Source organism: Mus caroli, chromosome 8 (genome assembly GCF_900094665.2).
Source record: "Mus caroli chromosome 8, CAROLI_EIJ_v1.1, whole genome shotgun sequence".
Lineage (NCBI taxonomy): Eukaryota > Metazoa > Chordata > Mammalia > Rodentia > Muridae > Mus > Mus caroli.
Genome location: NC_034577.1, coordinates 116,041,385 through 116,066,047, shown reverse-complemented (window position 1 = coordinate 116,066,047; position 24,663 = coordinate 116,041,385). Strand labels below are relative to the sequence as shown.

General features: G+C 49.7%; 1 protein-coding gene across 1 annotated transcript in view; it reads left to right on the top strand.

The window, feature by feature from the left end:
• Positions 1-18,949, top strand: part of Egln1 (egl-9 family hypoxia inducible factor 1) — a 38,418-nt gene extending 19,469 nt beyond the window's left edge. Inside the window, exons 2-5 of the mRNA XM_021170905.2 lie at positions 13,374-13,493; positions 14,998-15,134; positions 17,375-17,442; positions 18,396-18,949. Coding sequence (XP_021026564.1) covers positions 13,374-13,493; positions 14,998-15,134; positions 17,375-17,442; positions 18,396-18,451 — 381 coding nt within the window. The 3' untranslated portion in view covers positions 18,452-18,949. The remainder of the gene's footprint in view (positions 1-13,373; positions 13,494-14,997; positions 15,135-17,374; positions 17,443-18,395) is intronic.
• Positions 18,950-24,663: the final 5,714 nt, after the last annotated feature.

The window sequence follows — 24,663 nt, the reverse complement described above, 5'->3', positions numbered from 1 at the left end:
GTGACTCGGCAGCTAAACCTGCTTGTCCCTCAAGCCTGTTGACTCGAGTTTCATCCCCTGGCCCTACATAAGACGGGAAGAGAACTAACCCCTAACACTCGCTCTCTCACCTACACACACACACACACACACACAGCTTCTCTCTCTCTCTCTCTCTCTCTCTCTCACACACACACACACAGCTTCTCTCTCTCTCTCTCACTCTCTCTCTCTGTCTCTCTCACTCTCCCTGTTGTCTCTCTCTCTCTCTGTCTCCTCCCCCCTCCATCCTGCCTTCTCTCAGTAAATTAAAACAAAAATCCCTGGGGATTATCATACTCAGCTGAAAGTCTACTATGTTCGGTTTCTGCCTCAGGCATCCAGAATGCTTCGTACCTCTTCTGAGCACCTCTCCTAACCAGTAAGTTTACATAGAAGGAAGACTTTTTAATCCCCCAAACCACCGGCACCATGTTCTTCACCACACTGACCCCCGTTTTAATACTTGGGCTTTCCCCGGGGTGTCTGCAGTATGAACACTGTCTACCTTTGTTTACTTTGTTCCTTACACCTCCTGATGTGAGCCTTCCTTCAGGTGCTGTTGGGAGACAGGTCTGCCTTCCTCTGTCCAGCCCTTCTGCCTCCTCAGCCCCTCAGCAGCTCTTGTCCCTGGAGGAGGGTCTGTTGGCGCTGTGCCTCAGACTGAGGAACTCAGGAACTGAACGATATGGGATTTGGTGTCAGGCAGCTGGGATTCAGAACCTGCCCTGCTGTTGGCTGACTGTACAATGCCAGCGAGTCTCCTGTCTCAGTGTCTCATTAGTGCTTTGATGACCCCCATGTTGTGGTCATCAGGAGAGTAGATATGCAAAGCAAGATACCTGCCTTCCCCTCTGCCTTCTCTCCTGTTGGTTCACAGGATTCGGGAACAGCCTTGATTTTCTGTAATCGCTTGATTGTTCTTTCTGTTACCTTTCTTCTCAGCAGTTCAGAGGACACACTGGTACAGTGTCAGCCTCGCTGTCTTATATAGCATGTAGTGATGTGTCAAGAAGGCGGTGGCTGGAGAGATGGCTCAGTGCTCAAGAGCAATGCCTGCTCTTTCAAAGAACCCAGGATAGAGCCCCAGCAATCACTAAGGTGGCTTCCAACCATCTTAATTCTAGTTCTAGGGGGTCTGGTGCCCTCCTTTGGCCTTCACAGGTACCAGGACAGTACATGACACACAGACAGGCATGCAGGCACTCAGACACATGAAATAAACAAATGTCTTGTCAAAGAAATAAAATAAAACAGCTATCAAAGAGCCAGAAGACCTGGGATTCCTTGACGAGGACTTGGGTCTGAGCTCTAGATAGCACCCATCTGCTCTCTAACCTGGGATTTCCTCCAGATCCAGTTTTCAGTCTGGGAGGTTTCTTTTATTGCAATATTATGAAGGTGATCAGAGATGACAGGGTCTGAGTCTTGGTGGCTTCTGAGTAAATTGTGACACAGATGCAGTCAGCTCACTCACCAGCGGTGATCATTAACGTTGTTTATTTACTTGACTGGCTCTAGAGTCACCTAAGGGACACACCCCTGGACATGCCCATGAGGGACTGTCTAGTTTGGGTTAGCTGAGACAGGACAGTGAATCCTGAGTGTGGGGAGCACCATCCCATGCGCTGGGATCTTGGATGAGAATATAAGTGAGCTGAACACGAACAGCATCTCCCTCTGCTTCCTCACCATGGACACGGTGTGACCAGCTGTCTTGGTTGGGCTCCTGTCACCATGCCTTCCCTGTATGGCAGACTCTACATTCAGGCCGCAAGCCAATAAACCTTTCCTTATTTAAGTTGGTTTTCTTAGGCATTTTGTCACAGCAGCAAGAAAAGTAAGATTCCGCCAATCAAATGGGACCCTAGGGCCAGCATCACACAGCAAGCCAGCAGCAGCAGGCAGGATTTGGTTTGGACCAGTGCATAGTATCTGTTCTTCCCATCTTCCACTGATCTTTCTTGTCCTCATTGCAGTGGTGGGTATTGAACCCAGAACCTAGCATCAGTTGCCAGGTGCTCTAGCACCGAGCCTCATCCCCAGTCCACTGCTATTTTGTTTTCAAGACATGGTTTCTCTGTGTAACCCTGGCTGTCCTGGAACTTACTCTGTAGACCAGGCTGGCCTTGAACTCAGAGATCCACCTGCCTCTGCCTCCCAAGTGCTGGGCTTAAAGCATGCACCACCTCTACCCAGCTACTGTTGGTTCCTAATTCCACTTATCTAGTCGTGTCCTTCTTGCTTCACCAGGACATAGCCAAGCTACCACTGAACATAGTACCTTGCTGGCATCTTCGGTTTCCCGTCCTAGGAGAGCCTGCTGACTGTTGTGTTCTGTGTTGTAGCTCGTGGTGGAGAGAGAGACCTCCTCCCAGTCACAGTATCTCAGCCCTGACTCATTTGGGCTCTTGTCACTGATCCTGCTTCCTCTCTGCGTTCTCCACCACACCAAGCCTCCTACAGCCTTCTTTGGACATTTGCACTTCCAGCAGCCTCCCAGGCGTGCATGTGCTCAAGCTCGGGACTCCTTTAACCGACTGTTTCCCAAACACTGCACCCAGACACCCCAGAGCTCTGGCAAACTCGTAGAGAGTCTGTGGGTATGCTTGCATTCCAAGCAGATACCATCATTATGTTGGGCAGGTGGCCACGAACCTCTGGGTCATGTCACGTCTTTGTGAAGCTGGGTTTTCAGGGCTCATACAGATGCATAGAAAGTACAGCCCAACAGTCCACGTGGGACAGGAATCCAGGCTGCCAGTGTCCAGTCTGACGCCAAGCTTTGAAGCACCCAATAGGCATCCGTTGTTAAAGCTTAAGACTCATTCAATGCTTACTAGGGAAGATCACTGCTGGCTATTTATTTTGGCCTGGACGTTGTAGGTTTTAGCCAAGTAAGTTTGGGGACGGTAGGATAGACTTGCCTTCACAGAAGCCTGCCTGCGGAGCCTATGTAGAGCTGCAAAGCTTATGGCTGGAAGGACAGTACAAGATTTATTTTAAAATAGATAACGTCTGTCTGTTTTACGTTCAGGAAGGAAGTCACTGATGGAGAGACAGTTACTGAAGGTCACGTGAAGGAGGTCATGACATGGGCTTCGAGTAGCAGGGCTCTGAGGAGAGACAGGGTGCGATGAGACAGTGCTTCCCAGACAGGGTGAGATGAGGCCCTGCTCCTCAGGGCTGCCCGCACACCAGCTGCAGGGCTTTACTGAAGGAAATGCAAAACCACAGTCGTCAACCCTGACTCAGGACACACATGTTAAACAAGGGTCTCTGGTGATGTGCTTGCAGCTAAAATCTCTGAAGCCCTGGGGGAGGCACAGCCTTCTGTGGAGAGAATAACTTCATGCTGCCATGGGCTCTGCTATGGGCTGAGACGGTGGCAGGAGAGAGAGTGATAAGAGGTTTGAGGGAACCATTCCGAGGAACCAAGAGGATAAGAGTGGCCCAGAAGGTCTGCAGGGTCAGGGTCAGGCACACTGAGTTGTAAACATGCATGCGGTCATAGATAACCCTGCTGGTGCCAAGCTGCCTCGGGGCAGTGGCTGCAAAGATAGGGCTCCTCTGAAAGAGTGTGCTTGCTGGGTAAGGATGAGGAAAGACCAGCTAGCATTCGTCTGTCATAGGTGCGGAGAGAAAGGGAGGCACAAGGAGGTAAGATACAGGGAAGGGGTGAGGAAGGGGTTCCCCTGAAGCCAGTGGAAAGAAAGGCTGCACCTATGGGTGGGAGCAAATGGTTCCTGGTTTACTTCTGTCTTAGTTAGGGTTTTACTGCTGTGAACAGACACCGTGACCAAGGCATCTCTTAAAAGGACAACATTTAATCCAGGCTGGCTTACAGGTTCAGAGGTTCAGTCCATTGTCATCAAGGTGGGAGCATGGCAGCATCTAGGCAGGCATGGTACAGGAGCTGAGAGTTCTACATCTTCATCTGAAGGCTGCTAGCAGAAGACTGGCTTCCAGGCAGCTAGGATGGGGGTCTAAAAGCCCACACCCACAGTGACACACCTACTCCAACAAAGCCACACCTCCTAATAGTGCCACTCCCTGGGCCAAGCATATACAAACCATCACACTACATGCGGGGAGGCGCATACTTTGCTACTAGACTGCAGTAGGATATTGGGATTGTCAGGTTTCCCAGGGTTCTAGTGTCAAGGGCAGAGGTCTGGCCCCACTGCTAGTACTTTCTACGGGGAGACCTTAGGAGGCGGCCTGGGAGAGATTAGGAGATGCTGGATTTGAAGTTGGAAAATGGGGTGGGGGATAAGGGGTTGGTAGGAGGGTGGGGTGGAGAGATGGCTCAGAGGTTAAGAACACTGATCGCTCTTCCAAAGGTCCTGAGTTCAATTCCCAGCAACTACATGGTGGCTCACAACCATCTGTAATGGGATCCGATGCCCTCTTCTGGTATGTCTGAAGAGAGCAATAGTGGATTCATATGCATACAATAAATAAATAAATAAATAACTCTTTGAAGTTGGAAAGCAATCTGTTGCTGTATGTGGTGTTGACACCACTGGAAGTGAGACTTGGCACCTTGAAGGCCAAGATTGAGAATTGCTCGGGGAACGGCAGCTGCTCCTCTGTGCGTCGCGGTCAGGCGGAGGCTGAGCAGCCAGTGCACATTGGCACATCCTCCAGGCTGTCTCTGGGGCCATGTCAAGTCAGGTTACAGATGAGGAAATGCCTCGGCAAATGCCCACAGTCACGTAGCTGCTAATTGGCAGAACCAGGATTAGGAACAAGAGCCAGGTCCTTTAAGCTGGGCTGCTCTGGTCTGAGTCACCTGCTCCTGGGTGCTGACTGAGACCAGGGTGTGAAGGGTTGTTAATGGAGGAGGCCAGAGCCCAGCGCTCAGGTTTTCAAACTGGCTTCTGCAATCCTGGAGGAAATTGACCAATAACCTGGCTGTTGTCGCTGGCAGAGAGCTTTGAGCCTCTCTGGTTCTGTTCTGTGACATCAGGGTAGCCTCAGTGATCTTAAAGTGATACCCAGGAGCTAGGAGAAGAGACAAACATGTCTGCTCCAATGACCTTGGCAGAAACCCTAGTCTGAGGTCAGCAAGATGGCTCAGCAGGTGACGGAGCTTGCCATGTAAGCCTGGTGACCTCCACAGGGTTGCCCACTGACCTGTACTGGCACACAGTGGCACACAGGATCACCCCCCCCACACACACACACACATAATAATAAATTGAACTTTTAAAGGGTCTATTTAGATATGCATGTTATGTGTGTGGCTTTTGTCTGCATTTGTGCACACCAGAAAGTGGCATTGGATCCCATGGGTTGCAGTCAGTTGTGAGCCGCCATCAGGTGCTGGGAATCTGGAAGAGCAGCCAGTGCTCTAACTGCTGAGCATCTCTCCAGTCCCAACAAGTTGAGGTTCTAAGAGTTAAAATCTCAGGGTGCGCCCCAGGCTCTTACAGTCTTCAGCTCTGAGCTCCTCTTAGCCCAGTGGTTCTATAATTCTGCTACTGTCGTGAGTCGTAATGCAGATATCTGTGTATTCTGATGGTCTTAGGCAGCCCCTTTCAAAGGGTTGGTTGACCCCCAAAGGGGTCATGACCCAGACTGAGGACCACTTGACTAGCCTCTAGCAAATCTGAGCATGGAATTTTACCCACATGGAGCTCTGAGGACTAGGGTCAGGAAGCCCCCAGTCTCTGACACAGCTCACGACAGTGGGTAGGTGCTGGGCAGGCCACCTGCTGTTCAGAGGTGGCAGGACCAGGACCCTGCAGGGACTGAGTGATGGTGGCAGTGAGACCCACACTGAAGAGTCACAGGCAGATGCCGGTGGGGAGAGGGTCTTGTTTGTTTGTTCACAGTTGCCCTGTAAATGTGTGTGCTATTGGCTCCAAGCATAGTGCAAAGTGGGACTGAAGTTTGCCCTGGCCTGGCCAGCTTCTAGCTGTACCCTCTCTACTGCCATGACCTTGGGTGGCACTGGTCTATCTCAGTGCAGGAAGCCTGAGGGGTGACAGCATGGGAGATAAGGATAGCTCAGTGTTCTCCCTTTAAATTTTTTCCTGTTTGCTTTATATATATGAATATCACTTTGCTTTGTTTGTTTGTTTGTTTGTTTGGTTACTGAGACAAGGTCTCTCTGTGTACCCATCTGTTCTGGAACTCTTTGTTGAGCAGACCAGCCTTGACCTCACAGAGCTCTGCCTGCCTCTGCCTCTGCCCCCCGAGGCGCTGAGATTTCAGGTGTGTGCTGCCATGCCTGGCTGAATGTTTTGCCTGTTTGTACCCATGGAAGCCAGAGGAGGGGCATCAGATCCCCTAGGACTGCAGTTATAAATGGCTGTGAGCCACGTGGCTGCTGGCAATAGTACCTGAATTCTCTGGAAATGCGGCCGGTGGGCTCAGCCACTGACACTGAGCCATCTTCCTGGCCGGCCGGGTGGTTCTCAGCCTGTTTGTTGTGACTCCTTTGTCCCCCATTCAGATATCCTGCACATCAGATGTTTATGTTATGATTCATAACAGCAGAAAAATTACAGTTGTGAAATAGCAATGAAATAGTTTTATGGTTGGGGGAGGGGCACCACAAATGAGGAACTGAATTAAAGGGTTGCAGCATTAGGGAGGCTGAGAGCCACATTTCCAGCCCATCTCCCTAATATACCTTAACCCAGAATTTTGAAGGTAGCTTATGTAACATTTTTGGGTTTTGAGACAAGGTTTCACTCTGTATCCCGGGCTGACCTGGAACTTACTGTTGTAGCCCAGGCTGCTCTGGGACTCCTGAGTGCCATATTTAGAGGCATGTTAAACCACCATACCCAGCCTTAAGAAGGTTTCTGCTTTATGCTTTAACCCTATAAACAGCCTTTAGCTTTATAAATGGCCATGCAAGTCTTTATTTCTGACAGTCTTTGGGTCTGTGGAATTCTAGTTGGATTGTTTCGTTTTCAGTTTATCTCTAGGGACCGTGAAACGTGAAACGTCTCTGATTTTGTTTGACTTCTGTGATAATAGTTGCAAAACCATACCCAGTGTTTACATAATATCTTTGAAGGAAGAAAAAAAAAAAAAAAGCTCAGTCCTATTTCGGGCATTTTCTTATCAGGACGAGCTTTTCTGAGGCTGTCCTGTTGTTAGATTGAGTAATATCAAAAGAAAGAGATAACACTCCAGGCTATGCTCAGCTGGGCCACAGCAGGGCGATCGATGCCAGGCTGGGTGGGCAGGTGATCCAGGCCCCCTCCACATGGGGGCAGACATTGAGCCCGGTGCCCTCCTCCTCCTCCTCCTGCATGGCAGCTGTGCCCAGCTGGGGACAGCCATCTTCTGCCTCTCATTTGAGAAATAAACGTTTATATTATGCTAGGCGTGTACTTAGCCTCAGAGTTGTCTGAACAGGAAGGCACACAGACCCAGGCCAGGTTGGCTCACCATCTGGCCAGGTGTCTCGGCTGTGTGGCTTCAGGTCGGCTTGCTGTTCTGGCCACGCCTCCACAGAACAGGCTCTTATCCAGTCACTGTGTGGATCGGGTGGGCCTGGGCCTGGCAAGACCTCTCAGAGGTTTTAATGACGATGAATGCCTACCTGGCTCCCATGCCCACTCCCCTCGGGGCAGGTCAGTGAAGAAAGAGCCCAGGATGGAGACCGAGTCCTCCGAGGCCCTGCAGCTGTTAGGTGCAGCTGCTGTCCCTGTGTCTTTGCACCAGGCACAGTGACTAGCACTTCTCATGGGCAGTTTGCTGCTGTTGTTTGTACAGGGGGAACATGTAATCGATCCAGAATGACCTGACCAGTGAGGAATGGTGCAGACATTACTCAGGTGCAGGCTGTGGCAGACCCTCTGTTCCTAATTGTCTTTCCTTTCACACTCCCTTCCTGGAAAGCACACACACACTTTAAATAATTGTACACAGCTAGCCATGGTCCTGTGGTCTGCCTGACCTGGTCTCGGGGCCAGAGAACACAGCTATGAACTGTCTTCTCGGCCCTTCCCTGATATTCTGTGCTGTGCCCTTCTCTGCTTTAAAAACTCTTAACATTTCTTTTAATTTTCATTTTATGTGTATAAATGTTTTGCCTGAGTATATGTTCCATACACTGCATGTGTGCAGTGTCCAAGGAGACCAGAAGAGAGCATTAGGTCCCCTGGCTTTAAAGATGGCTGTGAGCTGCCAGGTGGGTAGAGAACTGATCCCAGGTCCTCTGCAATAGCAACAATTTATTTATTTATTTTATACGAGTGCACTGTAGCTGTCCTCAGACACCAGAAGAAGGCATCGGATCCCAGTACAGATGGTTGTGAGCCACCATGGGGTTGCTGGGATTTGTACTCAGGACCTCTGGAAGAGCAGTCAGTGCTCTTAACCGCTGAGCCACCTATCTCTTGGCCCTGTGTGAGACTGATGGCCAGCCAGAGGCCTAGGTCTTGATGCCTACTTCTTGCTTGCTAGTTTTCATTTTTGTTGTTGGGGGGGGTGGAGCTGGGGATGTTGTAGTTGGAGCGCTTGTCAAGGATTCAGGGATCTCTGAGGTCAATCCCCAGCATCACATGAAACCCTGGTGATGCATGCTTACAACCTCAGCAATCGGGAGATGCGGGCGCGGGGAGCAGGCATCCGAGCCGCGTTTGGCTAACCAGTGACTTTGAGACAAGTCTGGGGTAATTAAGACCCTGTCTCAAAAGCAAAGAAAACTCAAAGAGGTGCCTACTCTTCCAGACTGTCTGCTCCCCTTTTACAGCTGGCTTTGAAAATGAGAGCCAATCCCTCTAGGAGCTCTGGGATTAATGAAGAATGCTGTGAAGGTTTTTTGGTTTGGTTTGGTTTGGTTTTTTTTAATTCGTTTATTTATTATATGTAAGTACACTGTGCTGTCTTCAGACACACCAGAAGAAGGCATCAGATCCCATTACTAATGGTTGTGAGCCGAGCCACCATGTGGTTGCAGGGATTTGAACTCAGGACCTTCAGAAGAGCAGTCAGTGCTCTTAACCAGAGCCATCTCTCCAGCCCATGCTGTGAAGGTCTCATGTAATGACAGCTGCAAACTTGTATCTTGAGAAATCCTGATTGTTGTCTGTTACCTTTGTTTGGTTTTGGGTTTTGTTTTGTTGTTGTTGTTTGATGCAGGTTTTCTCAGTGTAGCCCTGGCTGTCCTGGAATTCACACTGTAGACCAGGCTGGCCTTGAAATCAGAGATCCATCTGCCTCTGCCTCCAGAGTGCTGGGATTAAAGGCGTTTTTGTTTTGTTTTGTTGTTTGTTTTTGCCATTTAAAAAGCAGACTCTAAGCCAGATGTGGTGACATGTCCATGTAAGCCTAGTACTCGGAAGACTGAGACGGGGATTGGTAGGGAAGTTAGGTCAGGGAGTTCCTTTACTGCTGTGACTTTATTGAAGGAAACAGAAGCTAGGGCATGCGCAGTTCCTCCAGGTCGACAGGTCCTGGGTGTGGGCTCTGTAAAGAAGGAAGCCTGGATTTAATTTGTGCAGATTGTATTTCACTGTCTAGTAGCCACACGAGTGAGCGGTTTTTCAGGTTCTCTAGATCGTGTGGTCGGTTCTTCCTCTGTTATTAATTTGTTTACAGCTTAGTCATTAGTCATTCTTGTTCTTACAGCCTTGGCCCCCAATTCTTATCATACCCCATCGGTCACTCTGGTGAGCCCTGGCTCTTGTCACCCTGAAGAACTAAGATGAGTTTCCTGTGCTGACAGGATATCCAGATGTGATGCTGTATAGCAGCGGCATGTGCAGCTCTGCCCACAGACTGACCCTGCTGTTGGTCAGGCGACCAGGGTGGAGGAGCTATTGGTCTTAAGGGTCTTTGGGCTATGGAGATTAAACCTGGGCTAACAGAAACGCATGACCCCCCAAACCACAGATGGCTCCAAAGAAAGAGGATGAGGGCCCCAGAGCATTGCTTTGGATGTAGTGAGAATGAGGGGTCAAGAGACTTGGAAGGCTGCTGGAGGTGCGCTGAGCCTTGGGAAACCTTACTTATTCCTCCCTGCAGTCGAGGGCTGTGTGCAGCCACTTGCAGTGTGTTCTTGGACGTTCTTACAGATACGCAGGAGTTAGTGCCAAACGGAACCACAGCACACTGGGTGAAACGAGTCTGCAGACCTAGTTAGTATGTGCTTCCGTGTGTGCATGTATGTGTGTGCATGGTCCGTACCTAGAACCCCAGCACTCGGGTGGGTCCCACACAGAAGGCTTCCTTCACTGTGACGACATCCTGGGCTAACATAGGGAGACTTTCATAAAGAGCAAAAGAAGTTCGCTCATAAGCAAGCCAGCACAGCTACAGGTTTGGCTGTGAGGACCAGATGGGAGTGTGCTTGACCTGAGTGGAGTGATGGCCACAACCTCTCGTGAGTGCATCTGCCACATGCTGGAGACAGGCACTTGGACGGGATGAACTGTCAGCTGCCGACCTTTTCCTCTCATTTATAGTGGGAATAATTTCATAGCCTGTCAGCATCACACAATCTGTTTCCAAGTAATTTACTCCCGAAATAAGGGGGTAGGGGTGGGCAAAGATGAGTTACTCGGTTCAGCTTCACATGGAAGCTGTCCAGGGTCTGAAATGAATACACCTTGGGCTCCTGCGACAGCCGGCCGGCCTCTTCCTTCCTTTTAGTCCCTGGGTGAGAGGAGACAGCTTCATGGTGTTTCTCTCGTGAGAAGGTCCTCCATCTTGTGTGTTTGCATTGCTTGCCTCCTCTGGGGTTTTCCTCCTGGAGAGCGGGGGACATCCAGAGTTGCTGTCTGCAGCGTTAGGTCAGGGACAGGACACTGATGGGACCACGGGGGACTCACACTGTTCACTCTTCCGGCTTTTTGTTTGCCAGGTTTGTTTAGGACTCGGTGTAGCTTTCCATAGTTGTAGCTGTGGCCTGCTGCCTGTCCTAGAGCTGGCGCAGGCAAGGTGGTTGAGGTGGCAGGCCGCCTGCTTCCTGTTATCTCAGGGACTGGAAAGCTAATTAGTGAAATTAAATGGACTTCATTGAATTGAAATTGAAACTTTCTTTAAAGCTGTCCCATCCGTACTCTGTCCCCTGTGTGGTCCATCCTCCCCTCTTCGAATCCCTTACCGGGCTTCTTGAGAGACCAGAGTTGGGTCTCCTTGCCTGGGCTCCTGTCGTCACTCCAATCTCTCTCTTAGAGACTGCATCGGCCTCTCAGTGCTGCACTCCAGCCTTGCTTCAGGGACCAGATTCTCCGTGTCCACCCGGAGAATCTGAGTCTCTGAGGACACTAGCCTTTCTGGCCTTGGTTTCCTTGACAGGTGGATGAAGATGAGAGAGAGCTAAGGCCCTGCACCTGGTGTGTCGGATGCACTTGCCTACAGTGTACTTGGCAGGTGGCGATGTCAAGTCTCTGCAGTCCTTGTCGTGCAGGGGTGGATCTCACTGCGTTTGTCGGCTCCTGTCACTTTCTGTTCTGTTTGAGGCGGTGCCTCTGTCTCCCGAGTGCTGGAATTTCAGATGTGTACCACACCCCTGGCTTTCCTTGATGTTCAGAATAGAATCCATAGTCCTGTGTTTCTTGATTCTCACCCTGGTTTTTTGGGCTCCTTTTGTGCTGGCAATGTCCCAGCCTTCCGTCCTCCTTGTGTGATGCACCCAATTTACTTTTTGTTTGTTTTGCTTTTCGAGACAGGATTTGTCTGTAGACCAAGCTGGCCTTGAACTCAGAGATTATCCATCTGCTCCAGTGCTGGGATTAAAGGCGTGCGCCACCTCCTCCTGGCTCCACTTTACCTTTTGAAATGAGATCACACCAGGAGGCAGTTCTGACTTTAGGTTATTCCTAACCCCACTCTTTGATTCAGATTCTCAGTTAACCCCAGGTGGCAGGATCTTGCAGTTGAGTTGGTATCCAGTGAAGGTCACCATGAGTGCTGTGTTGTCTATGTCTTTAGCAGCTGGTGACAGACCCCTTTGCTGAGCAGTCTGGACCCCCCCCCCTGCTGTTTTCTCATCTCTAAACACTAACAGTAAAACAAAGGTTTGTGAAGTCCATCCTGAGTCAGGAAAAATGGAGGTGTAACGTTCACGGGCCGTCCCACCCGTGATAGGGAGCAGGAGGGCAGGGCGTCTAGAGAGGTGTTGGTGTCGGTGTTTAAGGATTCAGGCTTAACATGTCTCCCAGTCTCTAAGAGATGACTGACTGAATGGCCAGTGACTGCATTCTAAGATTAGCCTTTGTTACATACCTAAATCTCATAGTAGAAGTCTTGAAAATACTAGGTAACCAACCATTCCTAGAGAGTCATCCCAATGCCCTCTCCCTTACCAGTGAATAAGAGTTCCCCACCCTACCCCACCCCCGCCCAGATCCGAGCCACCGTGACTGATGGGAAGACAGTGGCCGATACTTGTCACAGTGGCACTGCAGCTTACAGACCCGCTCACTGCGCTCCTTCTCAGGACTTTTTCACCTTTGACATGGCTGCTTGCCTCTTTCCTGACTGGCGTGAATTTTGGGGGGAAAAAAAAGACACCCAAGTCACACTTTAAAGTCCCACATTTGTTCCCTTGAAGGGTTGACAAAAGAAGAATGCAGATACCAAGGAGAAAGAAGCTAGCACTTGTCACATAGCTAAGTCCTATCATAGAGGACTTGATGTCTACTGGTAGCTTCCTTCGATCCCTCCACGTGAGCACAGGAGTGGTGTGCACTGAGGCCTGACAGCACTGTTTTCCTCCCCACTGCAGGGTTTCTGGCATTAGTTGACCACACGCAGATACCCAGAGCACATGGGTACTCAGCGCCTCTGTGGGTGCAGTCCCTTGGTATACCGTGCTGACTAGTCTGAGCTGAGCCTTGATAAGCTGAGCAGAGCATGCGTTCTTTTTCAGAGGGCTTATTCTCCATCCAGTCTGAGTTTCTTTCCTTCACTGACATGACATGGGAGGGGACTTGTAGTTGGCTGCTCAGAGTGGGGCAGCACCAGGTAGTTCATTCCCCAGGGTTTGGTTTCAAGGCCAGCTCAGAAGACAACTCCGCCAAGCAGGTCAGAAGCCTGCCTTCTTAGTTTGCAGAGTGCGCAACAGTCAGGACAGTGACGCCGCCTAGAACTCTCCTAACTTCTGTTACTTAAAGCAGGGGCTAATGGCTTGCGACAACTCGGGGTCTCCACCATTCGGATCCCTGACCTTCCATGTTGGCTCATTCCATTGCTGCAAAGCTGCCACTGAGCTGGGTTCTCCTGACCTGGGGCTGCTCACTGACCTACGCCGTGGTTTTTATAATGGCTTAGCATGGTTTAACCTCTCCTTACCACAGAATGGGATCTTACAACAGTCACTCTTGGGTGTGAGTCAGAGTTCTCCGTGCTCACTCATGGACTGTTATCTTGTTTTTCAGGCCATGGTTGCTTGTTACCCAGGCAATGGAACAGGCTATGTCCGTCACGTTGATAACCCAAATGGAGATGGAAGATGCGTGACATGTATATATTATCTAAATAAAGACTGGGACGCCAAGGTATGCAACTCAAGTCAGCAGAGATGTTTTTTTCTTGACGATGTGGTTTTTTTTCCCCCTCAAGGGTGTCTGTAGACCTCTCTCGACTCCGCTTCAGTCTGGACACTCAGAGTGGACTTTTGTGACATGATACCTATAATGCTGTGCTTGAAAACAAGCATTAATACAAACACATAGCAGCATGCCTTGTGCAGTACGCACCTATGGGTGGTGCTGAGGTGTCAGTGGGCCTGGTGGAACGCACCAGGAATCCTGGTGCCTGGGAGGTGGAGGCAGGAGATTCAGGAGTTCAGGGCAGGTTTCCAGCTCGAGTTGAGTGTCAACCAGCCAGCTCTCCTTGAGCAGCGGGGTGAGGAGGAGGAGGAGGAGGAGGATGTGTTTGTCATCCCAATCTGTCTCTAAGAGTTTGCAAGGTGCCTTGGGATTCAGTAACCTACAAAAGCAAAGAAGCAGGCCATATTCCTACTGGCTGACATTAGTCTACTGTCTAACGAGTTCTAGGTCAGGCTCGGGGCAACGCACTCAACTGCCCTCCAACTTTGAGTCCACCTGCTCAGGAGCAGCAGTGTGTTGGGCTTGCCGGTGCATACTTATGATCTCAGCATTTGGGAGGCTCAGAGGTTAACGTTGGTCATCCTTGGCTACATGAGAAATCCAAGGCCAGCCTTGGTTATCTGAGACCTTTGTTTCAAAGTGACTAAATATCTCTAGATTGGTGATTTTGGTCTAGTCATAGTCGGAAACACAAGGGCCAGATCTATATGCATGTCCTCCACTCCTCATTTAGGGTCCCTGTGATATTCAGTGGACTCCGTGTACTGTCTATGATGGGTATCCAGTCCCTGCAGAGAGCAGAGGTTGAGGTACATGGGTGGGATGAATGAAGTTGAGCTCACATCAGCTACGATTAGAATTTAGACCCAGGCTACACGGGGATAGCTGAGTACAGAATGGGTTAGGACGGGAGATGACTTAGCAGGCTAGGGTAACTGCCACCAAGCCTGAGGATCTAAGTTCGATCCCTGGGACTCAACAACTCCCAAACGTTGTCTCACCCCCCACCCCCAGCTTCTTTATGTAATGAGTGTAGATTAAAAAAACAGAGACCACCATCTCACCTGCTTGCTAAGCATCTGTAGAAAGTTTAAAGCACCATGGTTGTTTTTCTGATAGTACATTACTAGGTAAGCTACTGGGCAAATGTGGCTTCATACCTACCTTAGCATGACTAGGAATACTCACTGGTTTTCAAACCTTTCAAATAGGGTTGGAAATTGTGCATATTTGTCTATGGCAAGGGCTTACAACAAAAAGGCATTTTCCCATGCATCTGTCTGCCCTATCCGTGGAGTCTCAGCTCACCGTCACACCTTGCTAGTTACGACATAACTATATCTACAAATAGTCCTGTTAAGCATTTTGAGTCCTTTAACTCTGCCTGCTGCCAGGCTAACCCGGTGCCATTCTTGGTGGCGCATACTGACATACTCTGCTCTTTTCCCAGGTAAGTGGAGGTATCCTTCGAATTTTTCCAGAAGGCAAAGCCCAGTTTGCTGACATTGAACCCAAATTTGATAGACTGCTGTTTTTCTGGTCTGACCGGCGTAACCCTCATGAAGTACAGCCAGCATACGCCACAAGGTAGTGTTCCGCTCACGGGAACTTGGTTGACAGCGTGACAGGGCAGGGCGAGTTCAAAGGGTGACCCTGAAGTTTCTGGGGAGCAGCCGCTTCCTGTCCAGGCCCTCTTTCGGCGTTAGGATCTTCTTAACTTGAGTGACCATGAGTATCTGAACATGCTCCTGGGAATGTCAGTCTGCAATAAGCCACCCTTCGCCTGAGATGACCCCCCCCCAGCTCTGCTGCTCCCGACCCCACCCCACCCCACCCCCAGCATGGTTGCACCTGTTATCACTGCCCACTCCGGGATTCGGTGGGTGTTTCCAGAGCGCTCTTAGAAAGCTAGTAAAGGGGGCTGGAGAGATGGCTCAGAGGTTAAGAGCACTGTCTGCTCTTCCAGAGGTCCTGAGTTCAATTCCCAGCAACCACATGGTGGGCTCACAGCCATCTGTAGTGAGGTCTGATGCCCTCTTCTGGCTTGCAAGCATAAATGGAGGCAGAACACTGTATACATAATAAATAAATAAATCTTAAAGAAAAAGAAAACTAGGAAAAGAAAAGTATTTCAGAGAGTAGAAGTGAGGAGAGAAGGAATTGTCAGACGGGGTGGTGGCCATATGTGTGTGGTGCATGCTGGGAAGACAGACCGGGATCACTCTCCACATCTGTGGCCATGTGTGGTGTGTGCCCGACATCGCAGCGCCAGAACTGTTGCAAGTTTATCGCCGGCCCAGGCTAAATTATTAAACTCCAGGCTATGCGATAGCAGCACAAAGCAACCCGTCTGTTTTTTTCTTCACGTCTCTTTCATTGGACTTTAAGGTTTAGATTCTAACCTGACTATGTTAATCCATACACTCTTGTGAGGGTGGTGGTGGTGGTTTTCCATGTGGCATCAGTTAATGAGAAGATTCAGAAGACCCTGAAAGCGCCCGTGTGAAGCGCAGGCTTGTAGTGAGTGTGCCTGTTTTTATCAGGGAAAGTGGCAGGAAAGGTTTTTTCCCCCCTCTGGCATAGAAGCAGCCAACTGCTGGTGAAATGGACCCTCCCCAGTGTTAGGGTACAGTGGCCAAGGTTGGTGGCCATGGATGAGGTCCTGGAGCCTGCATGGCATCTGTCCTCTTCCTGCTTCTGACCCATGCGGCTTCCATCACTGAATCACAGTGGGTGGCAGCTGCCTGGTGGAGCCTGGAGTCACCTGGGAACCAGGCACGACACATGCAGTGAGGCCAGAGGTGCAGTCAGGAGAGGGGCCACCGGGCCAGAGTCCAGGTGGGTCTGCATAGCCCAAGAGAGAGGAGGCTGTCAAGTCTGGGGCTGTGAGGAAGGCAGCACAGGGAAGTAGCAGAGTCTGCTCGTGAGGGCTCAGGGAAGCGCTGATCAGATATCAGACTTCGGATTGGCAGTTGACCGACAGCCTGGGACATGGGCAAGAGCTGTTCAGAACCGTGTTCCCTGAAAAAGACCATGGTAGGAACGGGGGCAGCCCGGGCAGAGCGAGTCAGCTTCTGGCTAGTGCTAGGACACATGCACTGCGGTGCCTGCCGCTGGCTCTGCTCTGTATTTGAGTCTTCAAGCAAGGTGCTGTGATTGCGTAGCCGATTACTCGGGCTGTTGCTTTTCCCATGAACTTTGGCCTGGATCCACAGATTCTGTCTGACCTAATGATGGCTCTCCTGAGGGACCAGTGGCCTGAGGCATATGCTCACAAACACAGCGTCTATTCCTGTGCGCCACTGTTTACAAGTGCTGGCTGCCACATGCTGTTAGCTCTGGAGTAAGACACAGTGAGACACACTTCTGTTGTGCCATGAAGTCACCTGCTTTTAGCTCTGAACAGACCTGTCACACCACATTTATTTGTGTTCAGTTAGATGAGGTCTTTTGGGAAAAGGTCAGCCAAACCCAGCACCAAAACACAGTGGCTTTTGGAGAAGGAACCCTAGAAGCCTGTGAGTGTTGCTTAACTCTTCCTCAGTGACGCAGTCAAAGATGGTGGACTGCTGGACTATGTTCCTTTGTCCCAGTCACTGCCCCTCCTGGGTACTTGCCCTTCCTCTCTCTGTCGCTGACCATGCAGGCTGGGTGGGCATGGAGAGAGGCTATGAGCCTCCCTTGGCTGCTGTAGCTCATCTGCGGGATGGACAGGACCCGCTTGCTGGTTAACACCTCGGTCTTAGAGGCTGCTTCACGCATTACAAATTGTCAGGAACACTTTCTTCCCAGGGACCATTCTGATCCTGTCTTAAATTTCCTTCTAGGTACGCAATAACTGTTTGGTATTTTGATGCAGATGAGCGAGCGAGAGCTAAAGTAAAATATCTAACAGGTAAACACAGCTGGGCGTGGCTGGCAAGGTCGGGGATGGTATCTTCCAAAAGCCACAGTCCAGGAATGTTTCTGCCAGATTCCTGAAGTCCCTATTTTAAACAGGATTTCTCTAGTTAGCCTTCATTCTGACTTGCTGAAATTGTCCAGTGCTTACCGGTTTGATGCATGTCTGTGTTAGGTAGCTCAAGCACAGGCAGAGCTTTGCTGCGATGCCACCCTGAGCCTGAAGCTCCCTGGTGCTCTTCGGCTTCCCTGGTCCCCTCCCCTTGTCTTTCAGATAGACGAATATCTCTTCCTTTCACAACATTCATGTGTGGCGGGCTAGAGAGATGGCTCAGTTGTTAAGAGCATTGACTGCTCTTCGAGAGGTCCTGCGTTCAATTCCCACCAACTCTATGGTAGCTCACAGCCATCTGTAATGGGATGTGGTGCCTTCTTCTGTCATGCAGGCATACATGCAAATTGAGCACTCATATACATAAATAAATTTTAAAATCTTAAAAAGAAAAAAAAAAAGAATGTGTAGCCATAAGGAAAGTCTATACAGAAGGGGCAGACCAGCTCTGCAGACAGGTGTGCGGATGCCCAGGTGCCAGCTCTGTGTAGGCCATAGACTTGTGCACCTGTGTGTCCTGGGACCTGAAGCATACCCAGTAGTCCCAGGACCCACTTTTAAGGAACTGGACTCAGAGCTGTGCTTTATGTACTTTCACTGGCTCAGTACTTTTCAGGACTCAGGCGGCTTTAAATTAAAGATGTCATTGTTTCTGATGAGATGTCTGTGCTTGTCACAGGGGCAATAGGAACAGCTAGTAGGGTAGACCTGATGAGAAGAGCCGCTGGAGAAGTGAGGTGGTGTTTCCGGCGCTGTCACGGACTCTCTGGTGCTTTGTGATTGGGGTGCGGTCTCAGAGCCTGTGCTTCGTGAGTGAATGCCTCTTTTTCTTGCAGGTGAGAAAGGTGTGAGGGTTGAACTCAAGCCCAATTCAGTCAGCAAAGACGTCTAGCAGGGCTTTGGGTCCAGCAGTACCCACGTCACCTACAGCCTCTCAGTTGCCTTCTGTGGACTCGTGGACAGGATGGACAGAGAGACACCTGCCTGGTATTTCAGCTGGGAGCCAGGCGACTTCGCCGGGTGTCATCCAACAGAGGGCTCCATCTGCTGGGACTGTACTGTGGGGTCAGCTCCAGATCTGTGACTGCTCTCGGCTGCTGACCGAAGAGGAGACGCTGTCGGAGGAGAGTAGCTTTTCCATCTGGACACGAAACAAGGGCCCTTTGTAGGAATTTCTTCAGTCTTCTATTTTGCCAGACCTGTCACCTAACTGAGTTCATTTCATCTCTTTTTTATATCAAGTTTTGAATTCGGGGAATTTTTGTATTAGGTACAATTTATCAAAACTGAATTAAGAAAAAAAATTTACAGTATTATTCTCAAAATAACATCAATCTATTTTTGTAAACCTCTTCATGCTATTAAATTTTGCCCTCAAGGCCTCCTGCGATGATTGTTGCCAGTGAGTGACGACGACGTGTTGCTTCTGCCTGAACGTAAAGGACGGGCAGGCGCTGTGTCCCAGCCCGAGTGCACGAGGTTTTTCTTGGCCCGTCTCTCAGTGATTCCAACCCGTAAAGGTCACTGCTCTCGCGCTTCAACCGACCTTAACAGTAGATGGTTGCCACTGGCACTCAACTAACTCATAGTTACGAGAGGAAACAAGCCACAGGGAGAGGGTTTGTCTCTTCTGTTAATTTTTTTTAAAGCGAAGTGACGGGCACTAAATGAACTCGGGCCCCCCCTCAGCTTCGGGCTCCCGAGACAAAGGGCTTTCTTCTGCGGCAGGTCTAGCCTGCCCACAGCCGTGTCCCACTGCCGCAGGTTTCCTTGTGGCTTCTCCGTAGTTTTGACTGTGCTTCCAGACCCTTCCAGGTCAGGGCCGTGTTCTTGTGGCAGGGCACCTGGTGGCCCCAGGCACGTGAATGTGGTATGTGGTTGTAGCCTCAATCGTGGCCATCGGCTCCTTGGACAGCCACGAGCCATTTTCATACCCAGTAATGAAAGCCGTGTGCTAGCTTAGAAATCAAAGGGGGTGTAAAAGCACACGCTCTTTGTTTTATGGGTTTTTCTCTTTTTAGAGGACAGAGGGACAACCACATGAGGCTGCCAGACTCCTGTCACCTCTACAGTCCCCTTAGAAAGCCAGAGTTTGCACAGATTGTGGGTGTAACTCCTGTCCCCTTAGGTGTTCTATCTCCGACCTTGATCTTTGCCAAAATGTGTGTATGCAGAACTATTTCTGTGTATTTCCCTTGACACCTGTCTTAGCGCCTGTGTAGTTTGTATCCGGTTAGAAACCTTTTCTATGGAAAGCTCAGTAATTCTTATTAAGAGATTGCTATTGTTCATGTAAAACATGAAAACAACCAAGTAGAGCCGCGTGTGGATGAGGGCCCACTCAGCACTGTGCTTGCTTGAGGGGCTCTCAGCAGGAAGTCTCCTCCTGACCCATATCCGCTGACCACACCTCTCCAGCAAGTGCCTCTGCCGCTGGCCAGCTCAAGGTTTGCCCACCTGGCCCCGAAGCACCGAATGTTTCGGAGTTGGGAGGAACTGTTTGGCATTGTTGGCAGAAGGTGTGATTGCCTGGAGCAGCAGCCTTTTTAATTCTGGAGACCCCGTAGTCCTTTGTATCCTGATCAGACCTTTACTGATGGACCAGGTCCCAGATTCTGTGGCAGGGGATGGGGTGGGGTGTGCTTGCCAGACGAAATTTAAATTATCTATCTTTTGGAAAGTGTGTGCTTTCCTGGAGGTCACTGTGAAAACAAACAAACAAATCAGGACCGTTAACCCCTTAATGCCCACTTAAACTCAATTTCCTGTTAGGACTCTTGTTTAAAACCATTTGTGGCCTGTGTGTGTTAATCCTGGTTAAAGAGAAAGCTTTATGACACTGTTTCTGTTCAACACACTAACCAGCTGTGGAACAGCCCTTTTTGCACGACAGGCAGGGCACTTCAGGATTCGCAGAGAGACTCGTGTGGTTTGGAAGTGGTATTTCCTATGAAAGCCTCTCACGTTGCTTGTAAAGCTAATCTAATTAAAAAGATGTATAAATGTTCTTGAAAAAAAAACCGTAACTGTTGTCACCTCCAGCTGTCGTCTGTTTGCCTGGCCCATTACCACGGGCCTTCCCCGAGAGCCCATTGGTCAGTTAATAACTGCCGTCCATCTTGGGTCTAGTCCACACCATGCAGCCATTCCCTTCTGTCAATAGCAGAGCAAGCAGCCCGCAGATGCTCCAGGAGCAGAGGCACAGTGGTTGGTGGCTGCACCTGTGTTCTCAGCACTGGCATTCCTTTCTTGGTAAGCTTTCATGTTGCATTAAGCCCCATAGCTATTCAATGTGTCAAGAGTACTCCTGGGCTGCTGCTGCTGCTGAAGGGGAGGGGGCTTGGTACACACCTGCAGGGCCCTTGCTATGCAGCTCTGCACACATGATCACTTGATTTGTGGTCATATGCAAAGACACAAGAGTTCTTGGGGCCTACTGTAGCTCTAAGAATCTAGTGTGGTGGGTGTGGTGACACGCACCTTTAATCCTAGAGCTTGAGAGGCAGAGGCAGGAAGATTTCTGTGAGGTTGGTGAGACCCAACCAACCATCTTGAGTGTGGTATTGAATGTTGTATCTTCTTAGGGCATTTGGGAAATGGTACTGAACTTCGCAGTGGAGTGGCTCAGAGGACGAGTCTAGTGTGGCAATGGGATAAAACACAATTACCGCTCTTTATGTGCAGCCTTCTGAGCCTTTCCTTTAGTTTGGGGACAGGGTCTTGCTTTTGCCCAGGCGGGCCTCAGACAGCAGTCCTGCTCAGCCTCCGTAGTACCCTAACACCCTGCTTTAATCTGAGTGTGCTGACTTCCTCCTGGGTCCTGTGGCTAGACACCTGAGCCCACCACCTGGGCTGGTGTCCCTTTCTGCCCACCTGGCTCCCTGGAGCCATCTATTCAGTGTTGGCTTTCCTGTTCCCTGACTCCATGTTTACCACTACGGGTGCCCACGTTGTGAGGGGAATAGATACTCTTCAAGGTTGGCAACTCAGCCCCAAACAGGAACCCACCCTGGAAAACATTGCCTTAGATTTTGAGATACTGTTCTGGCGTGGCTCTTGGGAAGTCCTAGTCCCGGTTCTTTATGCTAAAGTCTGTCAGAGATTCTGGAATATTCTCATCCCTGGGCTCTATAATCTCACAGCTTGCTTGCCTTTGCTTCTGGCTTTTCTCTGCCCTGGTGAAATCACACCCCAGTGCCTGGAGCATTCTCCACTCTTTTCAGATCTTTCCTGTTGCACAGTGGGGGCAGGGCAACCAGTGAATTCATCCCGACCTGGAAAAGAACTTCACCTATAAAGGCAAGTGCTGGAATCGACCGATCAGCCAGAAGCCCCACTGTGTTTGCAAGGCAAGGAAACTCAAGCCTTTGCAAAGGTTAAAAAAAAAAAAAAAACTTGAGACTTAACAGCATAAGAAAATCTAAATGCAGTCAAACAAGCATTCTTGGATTAAACTTAACCCTTTAAAGATCCATGCCCTGCACTGTGGCACACTACTGTAGGTACAGCTACAAGGAGGGAGTTCCAGGCAGCTGGATTAGCATAGATCAGGAAAGGCAGGCGGGTGGGAACAGTCGTCCCTTTAGGGAACAGACTGAAGAGCCAAGCACCAAGGGCGGCTGAGACGACAGTCAGGCACTCACTGCCAAGACTGACCCTGAACCCATGTGGTAGGTGAGACCTCTGGCTAACCATGCTGTGGCAGGAGCAAGTTCCCAACCTTCAGAAACTTCTACCACATGCAGATGCCCAAGGAAGAACGGAAACTTAGTGAAGGAGAAACGTAGCCCTTCCTAAGGGTCAGCTTGCCCAGAAGGGTTAGAAAGCAAGCAAAGCACACACATCTGTGCTCCAGGCTTAGGTTGCTATAGCCAAGCAGTAGTGATAAAGATGGCTTCTCCAGTATGTAGAGAAACTACCCCACACCTTCCAGTTAAAGATTTAACAAGGAGATAGTGGACTCTGAGCACACATACATGTAGGAACTGTGAGATCGGGGGGGGGGGGGGGGGGGGGGGGTAGGGTCAGTAGAGATTAAGGGTTGAAACTAAGTTTCTACGGCTTCCTAGGCAGCTTTGGAAAGAATTCCACCTAAACACCCTTGGCTGATGGTCTATGGCAAGGAGTTGGTGTTGCTACTGGAGGACTGAGAAACAGGATAGCAAATGTGACCTGATTCCTGTGCCCCACATCCTGGTTTGAGTCTGAGATGACATCAGGAGCCTCTAGTGTCTACTCTGTTGGAGTGCACCACACAGGGCCATATACTTGTAGACATCTTCCCACTTATTTTGCCTTTTACTGACCACGGCCACCTTTATTCTATGGAGATTCTGAGCCAAACTAAGTGTGGTCTAATGTTCTATATCAAGGTAAGGGGAGGGAAGAGCCTCAGCTCTACTAACCATGATGAGAACCACCACAGCTGTCAGGCAGCCCACCCTGGGCATGCAGTTCAGTGGTAGCGCATTTAGCCTGCTCCTGCTGTTGCACTCTTGGCCTTATGTTTGCTGTCTGTAATGCAGATGTGAGTTTGTGAACTCAGTTTATGAGGAGTCAGGGCCCATCAGCACCACAAAAAATCAAACCAGAAAGACACATCAACCACTTTACATCAAAACACTGTTTATTTTTAAAATCTGTAAAGCTTTGAAAAAAATACAATCTTAGAGCTTTGGAACAAGACAGAATGGGGTTTTTAATGTTTTCCCGTTTTCTTCAGAGGTCCCAGTTAGGATGTGGACTCAGTTGGGCAAAGCCAAGCAAAGGTTTCTCACACTGCTTTTTACTAGCATGGAACTGGGATGTAAGCACAAATTCTATAAAACAGGACCTACAGCTGTGGCCCTAAAGTGTGGAGTTGAACCAACTTCAGCTCCACTGTGAGGTTAGAAATTTCCTTCCAGAGGGAAAATACAAACAAAATCCACATTTCACTGATAAAATGACAGATAAAAGGATAACTACTCTTAGGGGCAAATCTTCTGTAACAACTACAGGCTCATTACATTCCCACTTTCTAGCATTCTCACCATGCACACCCAGTTTGTCCTCTCTGTCACTACATAGGTGGTTAGTGGACACAGCAAGCGCAGTCCCACCCTCAACCTGTCTACACTCCCCCTCCCTCCCTCCTGCCCTCGGCTCAGATCTCACATTCCATCCAGCTCGCCATCTTGTGTTTCTACAGGATGTGCCCAGTTCTCTCCCAGCCTGAGGCCCTTCCCCTTCCTTAACAAGCTAACTCAACTCACTAAAAACCAGTGCCAGAGTAAAACCCTGACCCAGCACCATCACAAGGCACCAATATTAATCTGCATGTTTCCCTCACTGAGGATGTAGCTCCTGAAAGGCGTGAACTACCACCTAATTTACTTCATAGCCCTAGAACTTAGGTAGTTTGGCACAAAAATATTTGTCTATAACCTGTTAAATTAGTGAAAATATGGCATATATCCAAAAAACCTTTACTAGCTATTTACCTATAAACATTAAATACTATTAACTTCATGCTTTAAGAAATATCAAAACTTGTTACCCAATCCTATACCTAAAGACCCTGTCAGGGACGCTGAAGGCCACAGTGCCCACTTGTGGGAGGAAAGAACGCCCTGTGACATCTACTCCTGAGTGGCTGTTGTCAGCACTGCTTAGCCCTGCACTGGACACTTCCAATGGTTCAATAATACTGGGGTGAGGGAGGAAACCTCTAGCTATCTTTAAATTCTACAAAGGAATGAAAATAAGCCTACACACTAACAAAGAAACTACTTCACACTCTCTGGTAACTAACGGTGACCTCTGGGGATGGAGAGGGCTGGCCCTGTGAAGAGTCAACTACAGCAGGACTCCCCCAGCTCCCCTGGGGGACATAATGGAGGAAGTTATATAGGGGAACACCAGACAAACCAGGTTCAACCCAACACGCACAAGATTTATGCACCATGTAGCAAAGTCAGCAAGGTGGAGGAACAGACAGGAGACAAGATAAACTGAGCCATGTGTCTGCGTCCCCTACCCGGATGCGGACAGACACAACCTCCCAGAGCTCAGATGGTCATCTTTGCTCGCACTTTGGTGTAGAGTTCACAGTGCTGCCTAGGC